At 22.8% G+C, this 23,779-nt stretch overlaps 5 protein-coding genes across 5 annotated transcripts; 2 read left to right on the forward strand and 3 right to left on the reverse strand. All coding sequences in view use genetic code 6, as the record gives it.

The window, feature by feature from the left end:
• Positions 1 to 275: 275 nt before the first annotated feature.
• Positions 276 to 4,411, reverse strand: TTHERM_00971680 (Serine/Threonine kinase domain protein; the record flags this gene model as incomplete). The annotated part of the gene is made up of 3 exons (XM_001026089.2): positions 276 to 3,371; positions 3,770 to 4,335; positions 4,387 to 4,411. 3 exons carry the CDS (start codon positions 4,409 to 4,411, stop codon positions 276 to 278), a joined length of 3,687 nt encoding a protein of 1,228 aa, XP_001026089.2.
• Positions 4,412 to 5,958: 1,547 nt separating this feature from the next.
• Positions 5,959 to 6,876, forward strand: TTHERM_00971690 (diacylglycerol acyltransferase; the record flags this gene model as incomplete). Its single annotated transcript, XM_001026090.1, has 1 exon — positions 5,959 to 6,876. One exon carries the CDS (start codon positions 5,959 to 5,961, stop codon positions 6,874 to 6,876), a length of 918 nt encoding a protein of 305 aa, XP_001026090.1.
• A 1,998-nt stretch (positions 6,877 to 8,874) lies between these two features.
• TTHERM_00971710 (thioredoxin family protein) lies at positions 8,875 to 11,392 on the forward strand (the record flags this gene model as incomplete). The annotated part of the gene is made up of 7 exons (XM_001026091.2): positions 8,875 to 9,249; positions 9,312 to 9,416; positions 9,474 to 9,746; positions 9,803 to 10,081; positions 10,143 to 10,626; positions 10,683 to 11,020; positions 11,081 to 11,392. 7 exons carry the CDS (start codon positions 8,875 to 8,877, stop codon positions 11,390 to 11,392), a joined length of 2,166 nt encoding a protein of 721 aa, XP_001026091.2.
• Positions 11,393 to 12,339: 947 nt separating this feature from the next.
• Positions 12,340 to 13,000, reverse strand: TTHERM_00971720 (hypothetical protein; the record flags this gene model as incomplete). The annotated part of the gene is made up of 2 exons (XM_001026092.2): positions 12,340 to 12,767; positions 12,823 to 13,000. 2 exons carry the CDS (start codon positions 12,998 to 13,000, stop codon positions 12,340 to 12,342), a joined length of 606 nt encoding a protein of 201 aa, XP_001026092.2.
• A 9,291-nt stretch (positions 13,001 to 22,291) lies between these two features.
• TTHERM_00971740 (eukaryotic aspartyl protease family protein) lies at positions 22,292 to 23,733 on the reverse strand (the record flags this gene model as incomplete). Its single annotated transcript, XM_001026094.2, has 4 exons — positions 22,292 to 22,422; positions 22,478 to 23,135; positions 23,194 to 23,394; positions 23,452 to 23,733. 4 exons carry the CDS (start codon positions 23,731 to 23,733, stop codon positions 22,292 to 22,294), a joined length of 1,272 nt encoding a protein of 423 aa, XP_001026094.2.
• Between the last annotated feature and the right edge of the window lie 46 nt (positions 23,734 to 23,779).

A 23,779-nucleotide genomic window follows, 5' to 3' on the forward strand; every position in this document is an offset into this window, starting at 1 on the left:
AAATAAATTTAAATATTAAATTATAATAAAGAAAAATAATTAATAAAATTTAACTAATTTATGCAAATGTAAACTATTGAAAAACAAACATCAAATTAAGAAAGTAAGTAGTTTTTTAATATGCTTTTATTCTATATTTTAATACAAATTATTTTATTTTAAGATATTTTTAAAAATTTATTTAACAGATTGACTGTTTATATATTTATATCATAGTAGACGATAATAGATACATACATAGATAGATAGATAGATAAACTATGAGATATAGTTTTTCAATTGAAAAGAATATAACTCAAGCTATCATTTGAAATTGGGTTTTTTAATTCTTTTAGGTTGTTAATATTGTTAGGGTTGTGTAAGAAGGGCAAAGGGTTTTAAATGAAATTTTTTTTCTGCTAGCAAGGATTTTTCATGTTTTTTTCGTTTTGCTTATCAATATCATCATCCCAATATCCCTTATCTGACAAGTAATTTGGTGTAAATTCAAGTATTTGATTATCTAAATAGCTTGCCTCTTCTCCGATGCTAGGCGAGGCTTCTAAATTAGGGTCATTTTTTTACTTTAAATTGCTAGGTGATAAATTTTACATATTTAAATTTGATTCCTAAATTATTTACTATTATTATTGATTATAATTCAAATTTAAATCTGGTGCTTAATGGTTGTTTATGTTGTAAAAGTAAATATAGTTAGGATTTATGAGATTTTCTTTCTTAGGTATATCATTATTTAAGCCAACAAAATTCAAAGAATAGTCAAATAAAGAAATTTGATTTTCATTGTTTTGAATTTTAGTTTCAGGTGGTTCGTTAGCATCAATTTTACAGTTTCCTAAATTTCTTTGTAGATTAAATGTATTTTTTAATTATTCTTCTGCTTCTTTTGATGCAAGATTCGTAATTAAGTCTTAGTTTTACTTCTGGATTTATATCACAGGGAAGCTAGAATTTTGCCAAACAGTTTGAGCTTAACTCTGATAATTTGTAGATTGACTTTAGTGAGCTATACTTTCATTACGAGAATATACATAATTTTTTAATATTGGTTAATCTAAATTTAAGTTATTCAAGTTTGGTTTAGCTTAAATCTCATTTAAACTAGAAGATTTTTAATAAGTACTAGGTTGTTGTATATTATCAGATATATTTTCTTTGTTATTCTCATTGGCTATTCTTAAGCTTGTTTCAAAATTATTTGATAAAAGGTTTTCTTTTTAGTCAAAGTTATTATTCTTTGTGTATTCATAAAGACTAAATTAATTTTGAGAGTCTTATCCATTTCTTTATCCAATCAAATTTTGAGTATTTTTTTCGTTATTAAATTCTACTTAATAAGCACTTACAACATCTTAATTTATCTAATAATTCATGCTTTGAATATTATTTTGTTTATTGCTTCTTTTTTAATGTTAGGTTATATTTTTTCTATATTCTTCTAATGGGTCAGGCAAACAATCAAATGGATCTAAAAATTTATTAATTTAATTTTTTTAAGTCTCTTAATCAATTTTTTCATTTTAATTTTCTATTTTGTCACATTTATTAGAAATTATTTCATTTATTTCTTTATCTTCTTCATTTAAAGGATAGTCTTTTACATAAAGAATATTTTCAACATTTTTTTACAAATTTAGAAAGATATTTGGATCCAAACTTTTATCTGTGTTTTATAAACAGAAGTTAGTTGCTAACAATTAATTATTATTATTAAAGTTCGCTTCACTTTTCATGACAAATTCAAAGTTATTAGAATTCACTCCTTGCATGCATGGCATTTCTTAGTCTATCTTTTATGAGCTTTATGAGTTTTAAAAATTAAATAATCCTTATTTAAAATCTGTAAAATTGTTGTCTATTACAATTTGATCACTAATTTATTTTTCTTTAAAGTCTTCTTTTTATTAAAAGAAATTTACAGCTCCTGAATTATTTTCAAAAGATGAAAATTTGTTTAAATTTATTTAACTAGGCTCAAGTAGATTTTCGAATTTATTATTATTGTTGTTTAAATTTAATTAATTTTAACAAATTTTATTACCTTAAAAGCTTGGAAATTCTTCTTGATTTTTATTTTTTTATTATTCATTGAGCAAAAAAACCTAGTTTTGAAAATTTTTTGATTGATTAGGAATACATTATTATTATAGATCTATTTTTTCCTAACACATAATAGAAACTTCTTCTGATTATTTATTTGATTTGTTTTCTAAATCAAAATTATAATTATTACTTTGAATATTAACTGATAGCTTTTATGTCTGATTGATTTCTTTTTTTTATTCAGAGGAGTCGAAGCTGCTCAAATTTTAAATTAAGTTCTATGATTTTAAATATTCTTGCACATAAAATTTAAAATTTTAATCATATTTTTTAAATATTAAAATTAAGTCTTCTAATAGCACCTTCTGCTTATTATCTGGAGACTTAACCAAGTTATATTTTATGCTCAATTTCAATATAAAATCAAAAAAGATAGAATGATCACCTTTACCCAAATATGTTTGCACAAATTATTAAAATAGAGTCTTATCCAAGCATCCAAAATTATAAGTAAACATTCTCTTGTTAAACTATTCAAAATCTTATTTTGAAAATTCAAGGAGCTAATAGAGTTTTGCATAATTTTCGTCACTAAGATTTTATTCAGATTATTCAGATGTCTTCTCAGAAATGTCACTTTTAAAATCAATATTTTGATTTATATTTTTTATAATGGCTTAATTTCCACTTTTTAAATCAAATTAGTATTTATTTTTATGATTAATTTAGTTTTCACTTTTTAATGACAATAAATTCTCATTATTTTACTATAAATTTAAATCAATTTTGTTTTCATTTTTATGATCATTTTCATTTTTTAACGAAATTTAGTTTTAATTTTATAAAACTTAGTTTTCATTTTTTTAGATAATTTGATTTTCATTTTTAAATGTTTTATCATTTACATTTCTTGAAGGAAATTTATTTTCATTCATTTAGAAAATTTAATTTTTGTTTTTTTATGCTACTTATTTTTCTGATTGCTGAGGCTTTAAATTAAGTTAATCTTTTTAAATTTCATTATCGCTAATAGTTGGATGCATTTCTTTTTGAGTAGAAGGAGTGAAAAGACAGCTTTAAGGAGCTTAGAAGTAATTGTCTTCAAATAATTCTTAATATGAAATTCTTTTAGTGGGTTCTATCTGAAGCATTTTTTTAATTAGACTTTTAGCTTTTTCTGATACGCTTATTTACTCTTAAAAACGTATTGGTATTTTTTTTATCTTTTCTAAAAGGTCGTACTGAGAAGTTACCCTTGGCCAAGGAGTGCATCCATAAAGTAGCTCATAAAAAATAATTCCAACTGACCAAATATCACATTTGCTATCCTATAATCATGAAAAAACGATTTAAAAATATTTTAATTAAATGAATTAGAAATTATTTTTATTTTTATGATATTGATTTTTTAAAATATTTAGTGATCACTTATTTGAAATTTATGTTAAAAAAATTTCCTACATGAAAAATAATCAAATTAAAATTGATTATTTTTCTTAAAATTGATAAAATAATCTGCGAAACTTTAATTAATATTTAAAATCTGATCAAAAAATCTTGAAGTCTGAGTTTCAGATTTACCAAAGCATTTTTGAAATCAAAATAATTTGCATTTTAATATATTTAAATATCAATAAGATTTCTTTTTAACATTTTATGTTTAAATATTTAATTAGTTTTTTAAAAAAAAGAATAGTAAATAAAATAATTTTGTTGCAATTTTTACATAAGGTTTTCCAAGCAATATTTGTGGGTCCATATACAAAGGTGTTCCAACTTAAGATTTTATCATATCTTGATTGTTTAATATTTTTGCAAATCCAAAATCAGCCAATTTATAAACAAATCCTTAAGGAGTCTAAGCTACTAATATATTTTCAGGCTTTATATCTCTGTGTACTATTGATCTTTAATACATTTCTTTTAAACCGCTCATTATTTATATCATAATCTATTTTGCTTTGTTTTCTGAAAACTTTTTCTCTTTTTAAATTTGTTGTTTGAGGTTACCAGCATTGCAGTAGTCTAAAATCAAGTAATAATTGTTATCCGAAATCAAAAACTCTTTAAGCCTAACTATATTTTCGGATTTCATCTACTTTTATACTCCTACTTCCTGGCGGAGAAGCTTTTCAAGGTAATCTTTCTTTCCATTAATTAAATTTTTGCTAATTTATTTAGCTGCCCATACTTCGTTCTATTTATCTGTACATTTGTATACTACACCAAATGACCCTGACCCAAGAATGTCTTTCATGCAAATTGTGTAGTCTCCAATTTACTTGATAGCATCTACAAATAAAAACTTTTAAATATAAGGATGATAAAGAAAAATAAAAAAACCTGATGCTCCTTTTTATGGTTTCATGAGTTTTAGGTATTATTTTTATAACTATAAAGAATCTAATAAGCCCTTATTTTGCGCAAATATTGTTATTCAAATTATTGTTATTAGATTATTAATTTAAAACACAATCTTTGTGATTTTTTAAATCTGTTTGAATTTTAATAACGAAAAATAGTCGCTAATTTAATCATCAAAGTTTTCTAATTTTATTAAAAACTTCTATTAAACTAAAATCCTAATTAAATAATGATAAATTTTAAATTCATAGAGAAAATTGAGATGTCAATTAGATTTTTATTTAAATAAGAAAAATATATTTTTTAAATATTTCAAACTCTTTTTTTAAAAAAATAGAATTATTTTATTTTATTTTTCTTTTTTATTTTTTATTTTTAGATATTTAAATAATAATTATTTTTTTTTCAGTAAATAAAATTTTTTCCAAAAATAAAAAATATTAAAGAATTATTTAAAAATAGAAAAATTATTACCAGCTCATAAATTTAATTTAATTTAACTTCATAAATAATATATTTTCTAAAATTAATTTAGGATCAAATTTAATTTTGTACTTAGCGAATCATTTATTTTAAATCAATTAAGTTATTATATTGTGTAAGTAAATTTTGTAAATATATTTTTTAAAGGAAATAGATAATGAAAAAAAAATTTGTTTACTTATTTTTTAAACATAATTATTAATTTTTTTAATAAAATTCATGATAAAAATAAGATCATATATGCACTTTATACCATATCTAATTAAACATAAAATGTTAATTGAAACTCTCTACTAACTAAGTATAATAAATAAGGTCAGAGTTAGGCTTTAAACTTTTATATTCTAATTATGAATATTAATATGTTTTATACATACTTTCCTTATTCATTATTTACCTATCATTTCTAATATAAAATATAGAATTTATTTAAAATAATCTTTATTAAATGATGAAAAAAGTAATTGAGTCATATTTTATATAATTAATATAATGTTACCTTCCTAAAATTCCTAATTTAAAGCTGATAAAGAGATATTTTTTGTATGAAAATATATTTTTCAAAATAGGCTATAAATTTATATCATACTGAAAATTAATTTATTAATTTTTCTTTAAAATTGAATAAGGCAATCTAAAAAAATAGATAAAGTAAGTGAGGATTATGATAAATATGTAATATGAAATTGTATTACGCATAGTAAAGCTAAAATGTCAATTTTATAAATTAAAACTTTCTTTAGAAAATTTGCGGAATAAAAAGAGAGTAAAAACCTCTTTTTATAATGTTTTCATTCAAAAAAATTAATGTTTCGATTTATTATCAACAAGATTGAAATTTATGTGCGTTATAATTGATATAGCACATTATGAATATACCTGACGCAATTAATAGGTAAGTAATTAAATTTCTAAAAATCTAAAAGTAATTCCTTCTTTTATTTATATGCCACTATTAAAACCAAATAATATTATCTAAAAAAAAAAAAGTTAAAATAAATCTAAATAGCAATATTATTAAAATAATAATAGCACAAAAAACTTAAGATAAATTTATTAGCCAAATAAATGTCAGGTTCTGATTCAGATAACAAAAGGCCTACAAGAAATTTAAAGTCAGTCATAGGATCTACCTTTTTTGCAATTTATAATTTCCTTCCTGTATTGATGGTTTATATTTATTACAAAGCCATCACAGGAAATTTAATTTGCATAGCACTTTCAATTATATAAATATATGCTTAAGCAACTGCCAAAAAATCTACTTTGTATAGAAAGTTTTTAACATACTTCTCAGCTGAATACTTTTTTGATGAATACACTCTTAAGAAAGAAGAAGAACTTGCACCTGAAAAAACTTTACTTGCTGTTCATCCTCACAACGTTTACACTGTTGGTTTGAGCATACATGACTATGCAGGCAGACTTGGTAATTAACTTATTTGTGGAAGTAGAATGCTCCTCTACACTCCCTTACTTGGTTTGGTTCATAAGTGGGGTGGAGTTACTACAGTTGATGCTGCTAACTTGAAGTCATTAATGTCCAAAAACAAAAATATTAGTATTCTTCCTGGTGGCTTTGAAGAAGCAACTCTTACCACTCCTAAAGAAAATAGAGTCTTTATTAAAAATAGAAAGGGATTTATTAAGTATGCTTTGAGATATGGCTATAATGTACATCCTGTATACATATTCAATGAAAATAAAATTTTCTACACCCTTGAAAAATTCGAATAATTCAGATTACTCCTCAACAAGCTTAAGTTAGTAGGTGTTATTTTCTGGTCAAGATTTGGATGCATTCCTGAACCTTGCTCTAAAGTTAATACTGTTGTAGGAAAAGCAATCAAGATGCCTAAAATAGAAAATCCTACAGATGATGAAGTAGATAAATACCATGAAATCTATGTCAATGCCCTAAAGGATTTGTTTGATAGAAATAAAGCTTTATATGGTTAAAAAGATGAAGTCCTTAAAATTTACTGAAATTTTATGAAAATCAATTAATATATTAACAATTTTATTAATAAATGCTTGTTAATCCTGCATTATATTTACTTTATACCTTGGTTTGAATTTTAATTAATTTTATCAAAAAAAATCTTTTGTTTAAATTGATATTAAATTTTAATTACTGATCAATATAAGATAATGAAAATTAAATGTGCAAAATTTATTTCGAGCTTAAAAAAGTATTCTATTTCAACCTAAAATTAAAAAGATTTTCATTATAACAGAGGAATTTAAGTGGCATTTGGCAAAAATATCTTTTTTTAGTGATAATATCTCATTTTTAGGTAATTCATTTAATAAATGATGATAAACTCCATACTTATAGATAGTTAGGATTATTATGTTGTATTATTTATGAAATTACATAATTTTATGATTTCTTTATTTTCTTTTTTTAATAATTTCTAAATATTCCATAGAATGAATATATTCATTATTTGTTCTTTATAAAAAAAAACAAATTACTATCAATTCTTGTATTAAAAAAAAATCAGGTCCCACTGGGATTCGAACCCAGGTCAAGGGATTTAAAGTCCCCAGTACTAACCACTATACTATGGAACCGGTTCTAACAATCTACTATTTTAAATTTTATACATTTTTTAAAATGTAATTTTATATTAGAAAATAAAGTTTCTTAATTTAAAATTTAAAATATAAATTAAATGTGGTTGATTGAGCTTTAATTTATTGGAGTAATATTATTTTTATAACTCTGAGTTATTTAATTACTTGATAACTTAAAATTAATTATAATAGATTTTATCTTTTTCAAAATTTATAATCAATTATTAAAATTAAAGTTTTATTTGTTATCAAATTTTATTTTTTATTAAGTTAAATTAAAAAGTAAAAAGGTTGTCGACACTGGGACTTCCCAAGCGGTCCCCCACCTTAGTACTAACCCAGCCTTAAGGCGCTTAACTTCGGAGTTCGAATGGGATCCGGTGTTTTCACCTTAGTATGGCCGACAACAAAATATATAAATATAATAATAAATATAAATATAATTTTTTTAAGCCATTTTTATTTTATAATAAAAAATATTTTAAATTTGTATTATTATACACTTATGAGTATACTTTGTAAGAATTTAGAGTTTTTTAATTTTTAATATGGTTGGTCTAATGCAAAAAAAAATCAAAAATTGTTCGAATTTATAGATCCATTTTTGTAGTTAAAACTAATTTATGTATTTAATTAATAATCTAAGAGATATTTAGTGATAAAATTAATTCAGAAAACAAATCCAAATAAATGATTTAAAATATTTCTTTAAATGTTGAAACTATATTTGTAAAAGCATTTAAAGCAGAAAGATGCTTCATTTTATCAAGCATTTCTAAAAGATAATATTTTAGTTTGTATAGAAAAAAAGCTCATATCAGAAATAAATGCACTAGGGATAGATGAGTTAACTATTAAAACGGATAAAAAAACTATAGTGAATATAGAAAAAACAGATTTATGATTAACTAGCGAATTATCACACAGTAATTTACATAGAAAAATTGAATGATGAAATCTTATTTTTATGATAACATGCAATTTTTATACTTAAAACTTTAAAAGTTCAAAATAATTACGATTGAGTAAACATTTTATTCGTTTAAAATTTATCTTTTTTATTTCAAAGGAAAATGTTATCTGTTTTAAAGTTAATATTAATAAACTTAAAAAATATATTTACTATTTCATTGTAAAATTGAATCATAAATTTTTGGTGTTAATCAAATAAATTTTAGACAAATATCTTTCTATATGATTAAGTTTCTTTAAATAGGATTTCAAACTGATCAGAAAGCGTAAAAAAGAGATTATAATCTTCTATATCTAAGACACAATAAAATAATGTAATAAGATAATCATTATAAAAATTAGTTCGCAAATTTAGAAAAAAAATAAAGATAATTAATTATTAATAACATTAAAAATAAAATATCAAAGAATACAACCTAATCTATCTAAAAAATGGAGAATAAAGAAAAATCAAATTAAACAAAGCAAATTGAGTTTCTTTAAGAGCTCTTTAGCAAATCTTCTTTCTCAAAGACATGGTAGTTGGAATATTCAACTTAAAAGCTTTGGTCAACTAGTTAAAAGTATATAGATAGGAGAACTTTGAAAATCTCTGTAAGACCTTAAAATGAAGAAGAGGTAAATGAGCTCAATGAAATTGAAAAAAAGGTATATTAATAAGGCAGTGCTTAACCAGATGTTTATTCTGACCTTTAAGAAACAGAAATTGATAGAGGCTTAGCTGTTGGAGAAAAATTCCCACACTATTCAAAAGTCTTAAGCGTTGCTGATGAATCTGAAGGAGAAATAAAGCATCAAGAAGGAGAAGTAACAAATTTTTTATAAATAGCTATTTCATATAATTTAAAATTTAAAATTATTGATAACAGGTTATTCTTTTAGATGTCTGGGCTACTTGGTGTGGACCTTGCTAACGTCCTATGTAGCATAATTAAGATATGCTTACTAAAAATGAAGAAAAATGGGCAGGAAAGGTAAAAAAAGAAAATGCTTGATTTTAATCTCTAAAAATTCTGATATAATTAAAAAAGGTTAGAATTATTGCTGTTAGTGTTGATGAAGACAGAAAAGATGTACAAGATAGAATAAATCAAAGAAATTGGGATAAGATCACTCATTTTAAGTTAAATGGGTGGGATGCAAGTCACCCTATTATCAAAGATTTTTCAATCTAGGGTATTCCTTTTGTTGCATTGGTTGATAAGTAAGGAATCATCAATTACACAGGACATCCTTCTGGCGTTAATTTAGAGGAAAGAATTAATAATTTATTAGAAGATAAGTCTGAAAGTTAAGCCAAAAATGTAAAGTTTTTTCATTTTTTTTATTCATAATTTAATATCTATCAATCAAATTTTAGTAATAAATGAATTCAGAAAAGTACAAATTAGTAAAAGAGTTTATCAAACATAAATTGGGAGCATATTTAGATTCTTAAGATAAAAAAGAAGTAGACTTTACTTTCTAGCTTTCAGCCTCCAAAAAAACATCTATGAAGGATGGTCAAAAAGTTAAAACCTATTCAGAACCTTCAATAACTCTAGTTGCTAATAAAAAGCAGGTTTAAAGCTGGTAAAAGCTAAAAAATCATGTGACACAAAGCTTAAAAAATATAACTTTGAAATACGATCAGGAATCGGTAAAATTAACATTTCGATTATCTAAATACAATTTAAAATATTATTTAAATTTATAAATAGATAAGAGATATTCAAGTAGAACTTAAAAAAGATATGGAGGCTCTTTCTAAAATTTATGAAAAATTTAACATTAAATCAATAGAAAATAAACATTGTGTAAAACTTAGTTTACAATTAAAAAATAATAGATTATAGTTCTCCAGAGCAGATTGTTTTAACTAGCATAAAAAACTATACTTGAAAAATGAAGATCCTGAAAAAGTAGCACTTTCAGCTGATGAATAATAAGATTTTGCTTTAAACAAATACAGGTCAGGTTAATACGCTGATTACTTGCAAAAGATGTTCTATAAAGGTATCCAAACAATTGAAACAGAATTTTAAAAGCCTCAAAGCCACGAAGATATTTACAGAAAGTACAAAGATCTTTTTAATGATAAATCTATCTAAGAACTTAATTTTAACTTCAATCCTGACTACAATTGTAATTTGCAATTATATGTAAAGAGGAGAAGGGTTTTTGATTATAAAGGATAAATGAAATGTAAAAACTTTATAATTTTTTTATTCTTCATTAATTTAACTTATATTTCATAAAAGATAAATATTACAGTAAGCCAGTTTGCAAGTATGTTGTTAGAGAGAAAGATGTTGAAAAGTTTTAAACTGAAGTTTTAGATAAAATTTTTGTCAAATTTGACAAAAACGAAATCGTTTTTAGACCAGAAATTTTAAAAGCCGCCTAAATTGAAGAAGGAAAGAATTGTAAATCATGCAATTTAGAGCTGACTCTCCCATATTACTTTAATTATTTCTAGAAAGAGCATTATTGCATAGCGTGTGGTGATAAAAGAGACCCTGAACTTAAAACTCTACAATAATTTGCTGTTCCTCATAATCTAGTTTTGTTAACAACAAATGAAAAAACTTTTTTAAATGTAAACATTTTTCAAAATTTTTAAACAAACTCTTAAATTATTATTCTAAATTATGCAAAGGATGTTGATGAATATAAGCTTGGTAAAGACGTTTAACCAAAACCGGATTAAGAGATTGAATTCGAATTCGGCTATTCTTGTAACGGATGCAGTGAAGGAGGAAAAGATGCCAGATATATCTGTCTAAATTGTCGTCCAGGTCCTTATAGAGATGGAGGATTCACTGATTTTTGTTAAGATTGTATCAAAAAATAAGTTTTTGATAAAGATGAGTAATTCATGAAATAAATTCAAAAAAGAGATACTTAACATAACTTCAATCATATATACTTAAAAGTTATTACTCCTATTGGAAATTATAAAGATTATTGAAATTATTTTTAACATAAGATAGTTAATTTCATTTGCATATAAATAGTATTTTTTTAAGTTAACTATATTTTGAAATTAATTATTGCCAATTAAACTATCTATCTATACTTAGATAATTATTAATAATTCTTATTATTTTGTAAAGTTTCTCATAAGATTAAATTCATTTTTATTTGTTTATTTATTTATTTATTTTTTAAATAAAAAAGATTGAATTTATTTTTATTATTTATTTGTGGGAGGGAAAAAAATTATATTTTTGATTTTCCTTATTTAAAAATTATTCCTAATATATATCACAATTCTATCAATTTTATCAAAAATATCAAATATTAAATTAAAATACTCAATATACATTTTTTAAAAATAAAAAACCCTAAAAAATTTGAAATGATAAAAATTTAAAAAATATTAAAAATTAAGCACTTTAAAACAGTGATAAAAAATTTTGCTTAAATTTTTCCTCCTAATCAAAAAATAATTCTTATTCTATTACCATCCTTATTAAATATTAATTTAAGAAAAAAATATTTTAAATAATTTTTAAAAGTTTAAGAGAATGTATGTTTATAAATCTTACTAATTAAGGTATTTATCAATAAATAATTTACTTACAAAAATAACCTTTATAATAAGAACTTAAGGTTAGGAAATAATATAAAATGATTGTTTTAAACTTATTTTTCACTTTATTTTAAAAAGACTATTTAATTAACCTACATTTTGGTTATTTTATTCAAAAACAAAACAAAGAATTTAATTTGTAATCATTTTAATATTAAAAATTATTAAGTTGAATAAAATATAAAAAATTGAAGCAAATAAAATCAACATAATTATTTCTGTTTACAAATTAAATTCAAGAAAATAAATTTTTTAAATTTTATTTAAAAACAAATATTTCAATAATAATAAAAAAAATAATACCAACTGAATATACAAATTAATCATTTTTATGATTAAAGTATTTTTTTATTTTATTTTTCAAAAACTCCATCATGAAATGTTGACTAAATAACCCCATATTTTGAAGCTACATCTTCTTAAAACTAATCAGCATTTTCTTAATCATTTGAAGAGACATCTTAGTCGTTTTCAATATCTTATTGCTCTAAGAGCTCATCTTATTATGGGAATAATACATTTTCAATAGAATTTTTTTTTTTCACATTTATTACATTAGATAAATCTATTGTTTTATTCGGTGTTATTTAAGAATTGTTAAATAATAGTTATTTATCTTATTTATTATTTTGATTAAAGAACTATTTATTCTATTTGATTGGAGACAATGTTGAATTTTGAGAAAAACCCTCTGAATTTCGATGATTCTAGGTTTTTAAATTGGTTGACTTTTTCTCATACCTACTTTTTTCTTTAAATAAAATATAATTATTTAGTTAATAATAAATTTAAACTATTAATATTACCTATTGTACTTTTTTTACTTTTTAAATTTAGAGAAATTTATTTTTCTTAAATCAAAAAATCAAGACTTGCTCTAATTCTTTTCCACCTAAGAAGTGATCTTATAGATATAGTATTTTTGATAAAAAATGTAGTAGTCTTCTCTTTTCCAATAACTTTTGAAATCAGAAATCTAAACATTTTCCCTAAATAAGAATACTGACTCATTAGTTTTTAGTAGATAATGGTATAAATTATATAAGATATAAAAATATAGTTAGCAAAAACATATAAAATTTCAAAAATAGGATTTTCCATTTAGGTACTTAATTCTTAAAGCCCAATCAATAGCAAAATTGTCATGAAAGAAAAAATTTCCATATTTTTTAAATTTATTCTATAAAAGGGGTTTAAATGAGTAACCAGGTTAACGTAAATAGTTATAATAAAGCTTATTAAAATAACAGCAGTCACTTTATTATTTTATAAGAAGGTAAAAATGAGCACAATTAATATTTTGACGTAAATTCTGATAAACTCCCAATAAAAAAATTATTCTTTAAATTCAGTATAATAATAACCTAATTTCAGTTTAACTGAGCACCAATTTAACTTTTTTCTTCCTTTAGCAAGAAAATATAAAGGTATTAATGGAAAAAGGATACAAAAAATTAATGTTGGAATGGTAAAGAATTTGACAAATCTATCATACCCAGGATCATCGCAACTAAATAATGTGTCATTAGCAAATACATTTAGTGAGCCTACTTATCGACAAGTTAAAGATTTTGAATACAAATTTAAAGAATCAGGCTAAAAAAACATAAATGTAAAACTTATAAGTGTATATTTATGGTACTTTCCTACATTATAAACTCTAAGCCTTTCTAAAATAAAAAATATTAAAAGCGAGATTAATAGGACAGTAGGAGGTATGAAGCATTGTGTAATTTATCTCAATCTTCCTGTACCGTAATTTAAAATATATCTTTATGGATAAATGCAGTTTATATCTATTGCCAGATTTCCCATAGAATTACCTAGAAAGCTTGGCCCTACTAAAAATACACTAGGGAAGATTTTTGCTTTTATTGTCAATAAAATTGCATTTAATTACAAATAGCTGATCAAAATTTTCATAAAGAAGCCAGATTATTCTTTTAATGAGCTCATAGAAATTGGAAGTAAGTAACAATTTCTAATATAGTAGCTTTGTTGGTAATGAATATAGCTATTCATAAATGATAAAACTTAGAATACTACATATATAAAAATAATGAGTCCTAAAATAGAAATATATATGATCTAGACATGAAATTCACTGCATTAGGAACAAAAGTATTTTTAGGATGAGTCAGTATATCTATCCTACCATAATTTTCCTTGAGTGTCACAGAAATCACACACAGGGCCAATATATCCCTTCAAACACCCTTATTTATTTTATTTGTCTTCAGGGATACAAGACGATTCATTATTCAAACACTAAAGAATTTCATCGGTTAATTCTGAAACTCTCCAGTATCCATTTTTTAGTTAAATTTTTTTACCATAGCAAGAAACTGCTGAGTCTGGACACTTTTTGCAAATTATATTATCAAGCGCAGTTGGATTTTATTGTAAAGTTGATAAAACATTTAAGCTTTGTGACTATACATCAGTTAAAGAATAAAAACCATTTGGACATTGATAACATTGTATAATATTATTATTTATTTTTTTGAAGATTTCTCCAGTGTAGCATTCCCTAAAATTGATATATATATTCAGACTTACTGGGTCATATATCTAATTTGTTTAGTAAATAAGAACAAATTAATTTTTTGTTGAAGGGACTCCACTTATCTAAAGACCTTTTTTTATAAACGCAAACTTACTTTCATCATATTAATTCAGGTTTACTAAAGACTAATCGCTTAGATAAATTGAATTTTATGATAATGAAATAGGTAACAAAACGAAATTTAGTTGTTTAAGATCGTTTATGATAGATTAAACATAATTTTGATTGAAAAAATCAATAGTAGAGATTTTCAATACTTAGTTTTCTTCATCTAAAAATTAAAGAGTAACATTTAAGATACCTCCGCTTTAAAATTTATCTATATTTATTTACACATTTGAATTATTTACACCAGCATTGCGCGGATCTATAATTTAAGTATCAATAAGGGTATTTTCAGTTTAAAAGACTATCCGAGCTCTAAAAGGATAGCTGGCTATGTTGTTTCCATATATAAGTCCTTGATTTTATAAAATTTAAGCTCTAGTTGAAATCTAATAATTTTCTTTAATATATTGCTCGCTTACTTAATTGCTAAATATGAATCTAATTCCTCCACCTATTTATGCAACATTTTATTTGATTATTGAATTTTAATCTATAACCATTTTTTAAACATTTTTTAAGAAGATAGAACCTCCACTTCCATGAGCAGTGTTGTTAATAAATTATGAGTTAGTAAGATTAAGTTACTCACTAATTTAATTTGCATAAATAGCACCACCATTAAAGCAAGTGTTATTGTAAAAGAAACTTTCTTTTATAGTAGCATTAAAGCACGAACTAATCTAAATATTCTCTAAATTAAAAGAAAATATAATAGAATCTATTAATATATAGGAATTTTGCAAAAGTATCATTGTGCTTTGTTCTCCATTAATTTTTAAGAATTACTCAGAAAACGTATTATTTAATATAAGGGAATGACTTAATGTTAAAATGTCATTTTCAAGATAAATTATTTGATCAGCCATAGTTTAAATATTTGATGAGGAAATTAAGTTTACATTTAAATTATTTGAAGCATTTAAATTTGTTATATCAATTAATCTTGAGCCAGATATTTACATCAAGTAACCTAAACTAAAAGTAGTATTTAGAGAGTGTTAACCGATATTATTATTTATTATTATTGTATCTATATAAATCTAATCGCATGACTCAAACTAAAATAATTAAGAAAAAGTACTATTGCTTATTGTTGAATTTTTTATGAAGACCTGCTAAACATTTTAGATAAAAAATATTGGGTAATTATCTTTTATGTTAATGTTTTTTATAGTTAACCCATAAATGTTAAGAGTTGTGCAGTTTGAGATAAATATTAAGTTTTGAATTATTTCTCCTTATGTTGATATTACTGAAGATGTAAGATTAACTCCATCTATCATTAAGTTTTGTATGACAACATTTCCCTAATTTGTTATATATAAGTTTATTTATGCAATATCTTGATTTTAAATATTAATATTTTATAAGATTACTTTATCTTTTAACTGATTAAATTGATAAATACCTTTTTATGTAAAATTAAAAGAAAAGCAATTAATCATCACATTATTTTTTAAATTTAAAAATGAATTTGTATTTAAATTCAGTGAACTCTAACAAGGTTTAATTTAATCATTATTTGCAGCTTAAGGATTTACTATTACTTGAACTGAAGTACCTTCAATTTAGTTGAAAATATCTAATGAATCTGCTATTTAGTAATAAAATGAGTATTATAAGTCTAGTTCTAGTAAATATACTTGCTAAAACTAAAGGAAAGCTTGTAAATGGTTCTAGCTCATCAGACTATAACTGCAGTATTGACTACCTGACTATATTAAATCTATGCTATAATAAATTTCACTAACTTATTAAGAGCTAAAAAAAATGATTTGTAATACTGTTTGTTAATTAAAATTTACTATGACTTAACTATGAATCAATTTTACAAATTAGCCAGGAAAAGTATCTATGAATTAGTAGGAAAAATTTAAATTATTTAACATAAATATGTCAATATTATCTGTATAACAAATTATTAAGTATGTATCTTAAATTAAGGTAATTGTATCTATTGTATTAGTTCTGCTATTTTTTTAAATATACTAGATAAATTTTAAAGTATCTCTTGTATACATATTTAATTAGTAGGCTGTATAAAGGATTATCAAATTATCTCCTACATGAATTCTGTTGTAGTCATCACTCCCATAAGAGAGATATTTTATTATTTTAAAATTACTTGCATCAAGCACAAATAATTTCTATTAGTCTTAAAAATTTACGTAGAACCTGTTGAATAAATTATCATAAAATGCGTTACTAAACTCATATTAATTTTAATTATTGGTGTAGCTTGATTAAAGAGTAAGAATAGCCTAGCTAACACTATTTTCATATAAATTTAAAATGTTTCCATTACGATAAAAGGCGTAAATACACTAACTTGTATAAATTATTCTTATTACTTAATCATTTAGCTATTGAGAACTCGTTAAATCTTTTACTTATAAAGATTATTAATAATATACGTAGATTTAGCCTGTAAAAAACCCAATGATTAACTTATTTTCAGAAGAAATATATTGAAAATCATTAATAATATTTTAAGTTTTATCAAATTAGAATGAATAAATCTCTTTGTTATTTACGAAATCATATTAAACTAACTTATTATCATAAGTAAAAAATGTAGAACCTCCTAAGTATTACTTATACGTGTAATTAGTAATTATATTTTGTTATATCATTTGAATTGTTGTCAAGCTTGTAGAGAGATTAGGTTAAAAAGTTATTATTTATTTTCTAAAAGCAATGATAACTATTTATTTGCTCTCGCTGATGACCCAAATATCTAAAATCTTTTCATTAAATCTAAGAACTTGTACCAACTAAAACTTATTGTATTGATAAACTATGTTAGAATAGTCTAAAATTAGATAATAATTTTCACCAGAAAATTATATTTGAGCATATTAAAATGTAAAAGTGTTAAATAGCTGTATGTAAGCTAGTTACATTTAAGAAAAATCGATTTTGTAAGCAGAAAATTAATCAGAAACAAGAATTGAATTTATCTCCGAATTAAAATCCATTCCAATAGGGCTTGAATGAGGAAATAAATAAGAAAAATTGGAAGTATTGTCTTCAGATAAATTTGAGTAAATGACTTTACCGATATTCCCTTCATAATCTAAAAAAACCAATTAAGATATGTAGCTGTCAAAATATAACTCAACTATTAAATTTTGACTATTAAAATTTGCTGTTGAAAAGGCCCCTACATTGCTCATTGTTTACAAACTATAAAAATAAATTTATCCATATCTTATTGAAGTTGTAAAATAGGCTATCATATTCACATCTTGAATATAAATAATCTTTAATATTTAGACAGCATCTGGAGAATAAAAATTAGTTAATACCATCATACTCTTGTAATCACATATCATAATTCCTATAATTAATTAATTTATAAATATCATCTTAAAATTTTATTAGAAAATTTAGATAGATATCGAAAGTTTGTAAGTATGTATTTATATATATGTATTTACCTGCGTTAAACTTGGCTAAAATTTTATCTCCGAATTAATAAATAACTTCTATCACATTTTAAGACTATGCCTCTAATTGACCTTTTTAAATACCTTAATAGTTGTAGATTATCAATTGTAAGTTATATGCAAATATCCTTTAATATGTTTGGTCAAAATAAATATTAAATGTGTTTGACTAATTCAATACTTCAAAGTTTATGATAATATTAAATGAAGATGGGTCAATCATAACTATATTTTAAGGCTCCTATTTACACACATAAAATTAAATTCCAAAAATGCAATTTGATATTACCTTATCTTACAGGACAGTTTAAATTTTTTATAATTATAGGGAGTAAACTTAAAAACCTTAACCATGTATCAATATATTTTAATCACTAATAAAGGCTCCATAAATTTTTTAATCAAAAGTTTGATAGTACTTTTTAATATTCTGGTAATCTCTTACAATTATTTCTTATGGTTTTAAAAAAAGTACAATCTAAATTTTATAGTTCACAGTATAGATGTTACACAAATTATTTTGGTCATTAAAGATGATAATTTCTTCTTATTCATCGCTATGTATATTATAAACGAATACATTATAAGAAAGTATGAAGTACCTTTCAAGTCTTAAACTCTAAAAAAATTTGTTAATAGGCTAATTGGATGGGCTTATATGAACCTATTTAGTATTATTTTAAAACAAGGTTACTTATCCAATATACCCGCTTTAAGTTCCAATGTAATTGTTGATAGCATATTTATTATTTATATTTATGTTTGTTGTACAAAACTAATAATACAAATCTGGAAATTCTCCAAAGTACAAATATTGGAGATTTATATTATAGACTACAGGATATACTAACGAAACAATTGTTAAGGGCATTAATGGAGTTATTAAATATAATTAATTGCCTTGAGAATCTTCTTAATAAATTATATTTATTATTTAAGTTACGTAAGGTAATTTAAAAACAAAATATGGTGAAGGATTTGATTAAGAATAAACATAAACTTAACACTTTTTAAATTCTTTTTAATCATCAATATACCCTAGTACCATGTAATCCTCTCTATCACTGTTAGAAGGAAAATTAAGGTCAATGACGTATAAAAATTGTTTTATTTAAATCGAGTAGTCTACAGTTAAGTTTTAAGATAGTAAAAACAATTGCTACTTTGAGTCGATAAAAACACTTTTACAAGTAAAATCACTATAAACTCTAAATTTTATTATTTAGATGTTAGTGGTATGAGTATAAGAGTTGATTAATTTAAAAGGCTAGTCAATCTAACTAGTATCTAGCTATTAAATTAAAGTGCCTGAAACTGTTATTAACTAATTATTTTCTTATAAATAAATTTAATTAAGAGATTGATAACTGGTTAAGCACTAATTTAACACAATTTTTAATTAGTTATCATATTTTATCAGACAATTGTCTTTATTTATAATTAAAAACTGGCTGTTAGCTGTAATTAGAGATGATGATTATTAATAACTTTTTATTAAATTTTATTAATTATATGGATTATTAAGGTCATAAATATGAAATTGGGTTTAACAGTTTTAAAATATATATCTGTTATTGAAAATCATCATTGAATAGCATATGTCTTGTAATACATCAAAAGATATAAAAATTTCTCCTCTATACCTACTCAATAATTGCCAAACAATAATTTATCCATCGCTTGATGCAGAAATTAAAAACTTTTCATCGCTTGTTTACGCGATTTTGATGACACTTTACTAATGAGAAGGATAATTAGCTTAAAAGTTTTTTAAACTAAATAAACTATCAGAAATATTAGGATCTATTACTTGGCAATCATAATTATAGACCAAAACTATTGGAGAGCTATCTCCTTTAAAATTTACTTAAATTCTAAGAGGGTCAGATATATAAATTTATATATTCTTTTTTTATTAAAATTTTACGTTTTGGTTACTAAATTCCAATTAAAAAATTGAAAATTAAGAAGAAGCATCAAGAAAATATAACTAGTAAAATGATGTTACTTAATTTATCTCCACAACTTCAAAATCTAACAAAGTATTTGTAAAACTTTAAGAATTTATCAAACTAAAATTAGGTAATGAATATACCTCAATTTTCTGCGAATACATTATAAAAAGAGATTATTATGATTTTAAATACTTGATATTCATGAAAGAATCAGTTATTAATGATTGTTAACAATTTTAGCTTTACGAATCAAATTGATATATATTTTTATTTTCAGTAATAGTAAAGATTATTAAATGTTCACTAATCTTAAAGAGTTAATTTATTTATTTTAAATTTTTTATTGCATTACATTACATATGTTAGCTTAGAATTAATTAAAGATAAAGCTAGCTTGTTTAGTTATTAATTTGTAATTCATAAAAATTGAAAAGTTAATTTTATTCTTAAGTTATTATCAAATTAGGTTCTATCAAAAGCAATTTCTAATTTCTAAACTAAAAATTTATAATATTTGTGCTTTTTACATTAGAGTATGTAAATATATTAATATACTAGCTTGACTTTTACTCGTCGTTAGAAATAATTAAAGCTTAATTTTCATCAATAATTAGAAATTAGAACTCGCTAAAATTTTATCCACTCTATAGGCGAAAAACTGTAAGTTGAGATCCATTTATAATGTCAATAAGTAAAACTATTGAATTTTAAAGATCTATTTTAAACATATTCTGGTTGGATAATACTATTACCTCACTTGTTAAATACTATTAGCTAATAATATATTACCCATTAGCTAAACTAAAAAAGTTATACTTATCATCATAAATAAGACAAATAAATTAATTCATATATAAACCAATTTAGTTAACTGTTACAGCTTCGTTAAAATTCCCTATTTAGTTCTCTAAAGAACACTGGTAGACTTGGTTACATGTTGATGAGATGTAATCTGCAATTCCATTTTAATCACATATTGCAACACAATCATACAAACTCTAGTTTGAACTTGTTTATTTCTACTCTGCTAAGAGATTAGAATCGCATTTAGCGTACTTGCAAACTTTATTTGCTTCATCAAAAACAAAACCTTATTTGCAACTTTAGCATATTGATGCTGATATGCATTCGTTACACCCAAGTCCACATCCTATATCTAAATTGGCATGTGTTAAATTTAAGACAATTTTAAAAACAAAATATGTTGCTAAAAAATAACTAGAACTTTTAACCATATGCTTCTATATTCTTTCTATATTTCAGTTTAATTAACTTTTTTTTGTTTTTTATTTTTTTTAATGTATATTTTATTAATCCAGTGCAATCTTCATTGACATTTAAATTAACATCCATTAAAAGACTGCAATAAAATGAAACAAAAAATTAATTTCTCTAACACCTTAATATCACTAAATTTTGAATAAATTGTAAGATTTTATATAATATATAAAAATTTTGCTTATTTCTAAAAGTTTCCCTATTAAAAATATAAATATTGAAAGCAAAAAGTATTTGATATCCAATTAATTTAAATTCTATTACAAAAAACAGAAATTTAATATCAATAAGACAAAAGTGCAAATAATATATTTATATGTATTAATACATTGATAATATTAATTAGTATTAAAGAGTATGAAAGTTAAAAATCTAAAGATGACATTTAAATAGGATAAAATGTGATTGTTAAAATATGTAAATGAAAATAAAAATATGAATTAAAATAAATTTTAATTTAAAAATGCTAAACATAAAGTATTTAAAATTGGCTGAATATTTCTTTATTTTAATCACCTTTAGATTTTAAAATAGTTTTAATTAAAATTAAACATTAAAAAATGTTATTAATCTAATCTAAACATTAATTTCATAAGATTTTTATAAAAGCAAAATAAAAATTTTGAAATTACATTTACACTAAATATATTTGATAAATGAATAGTTTTTATTTTAATTAATCAAAATAAAAATTGATAACTTCACAATAAAAACAAAATTAGATTAAATTAATAAACACAAAGAAACAAATAAGTTCTTAATTGCAAATTAGTTAATAGAAATATTTTATTTACTTATGAAAATATTTATAACAATCTCAAATAATTTATTTTATATATATTATTAATTTTTTCTTTTATTTTATTGGTGTTTGTGAATTAGTTTACAACTCCCATTTTTATTTTTAATATTTTTAATATCATAGTTTAATTTTGTTTTTTGATATTAACATCAAATATAGAAAAATTATGCTTATACATATAATTTACAATTAACTATCATAATTTTGCTAATTATAGTTAATAGGATCAGAAATAGATTATGTCAATCCTTGGTTATTTTAATAATAAATTAAATGATTTTATAATAATTTAGACAATTTTACCTATTGACAAGCTACTGTAATCATAAATGGAGACAAATCTTCTCATAAAAACATCTCCTAAAATAAATTAAACATCGTCATCAATAGATTGACTTTCAACGCCCAAATAGCATTTATTACTTTATTTAAAAACATAAAAAGATGAGGGAACAGAATAAACCCTTTAAATTCCTTCTTTATCAGGAAGAACAAAATTCAAATCAGGTAAAGCTCTACTACACTTTACAGTGTAGTAAGATCCATACAATGAAAGTTTTTATTTTACATCATAATTTTCTTTTAAGTGCTTTATCCAAATTTAGTAGATATCTTTTCTTATACAAATAGTAGAAGTTCCAGAGTCTACAATAGCTATGTTTTTGCTCGTAATAGGAATCTAAATCTCATCAAAAGAAATAGAGCTTATAAGCATGCTCCAATCTTAATCATTGTTCTATTCTTCATTTAATAGAATAGGGTGGTAATAAATCTTATTTTCATCTTACATTTTATTTGAGTCATAACCTCCAATGACTAGTTCTGACTCATTTTCTCCAAAACCTAGATAAAAACTAAATTAGCTTTTTTAAATGATTCCTTATCTGAATAGAGACTCAACGTAAGGGATATTCTTAGAATTATATTAATCATAAACTCCTAGCCCCATTAATCCATCTGTCTAAATAAAATAAAATAAAACATTAACAAATAAATTTTCATCTAAAAATAAACTTAACTTCTAAATCTTTATTTTTGAAAGATTGCTCTACAATTAGAACAGAATTTGTAATAGGCTATAAATTTGAGATACTTATAGGTACGTTTGCTATATAACCTTTCACACTAGATCCATCCTCGTAGCCAATAGAAGCAGGAATACCTGTTTAAATACATCCGTCATCTTATTTGCATTGATATGAGTTTTTAAATCCATCTCTCTTTAAAATAAAAGATTATTTAATTAAATATTTAAATACATATTTATATAAATATACCAAGCACGATTTACACTCTTTGCTTGTTAACCACAATAAACTAGATCCTGTATCAAAATCAACTTAAAATTTTTATTAGGATAAACCAACTTTAATTTCACCAGAGTATAGTTATTAATTATGGTTAAATAGTTTATCTATAAAACCTTAATCATGCATATCCTCATCTCTTATGTTTTATTGATTGAAGATAATTTTATTTTTGAGTCTAATTTTGATCAAATTTGCAGAAGCAATAGTCAAGCTTATTAAAAGTAAGGCTAAGTATCTAGCTTTTCTCATCTTTCAAATTTTATGATTTATTATTCTTTTATATTTTTATATAATC

This window comes from Tetrahymena thermophila, assembly GCF_000189635.1.
Source record: "Tetrahymena thermophila SB210 genomic scaffold scf_8254051, whole genome shotgun sequence".
In the NCBI taxonomy this organism is placed as follows: domain Eukaryota; phylum Ciliophora; class Oligohymenophorea; order Hymenostomatida; family Tetrahymenidae; genus Tetrahymena; species Tetrahymena thermophila.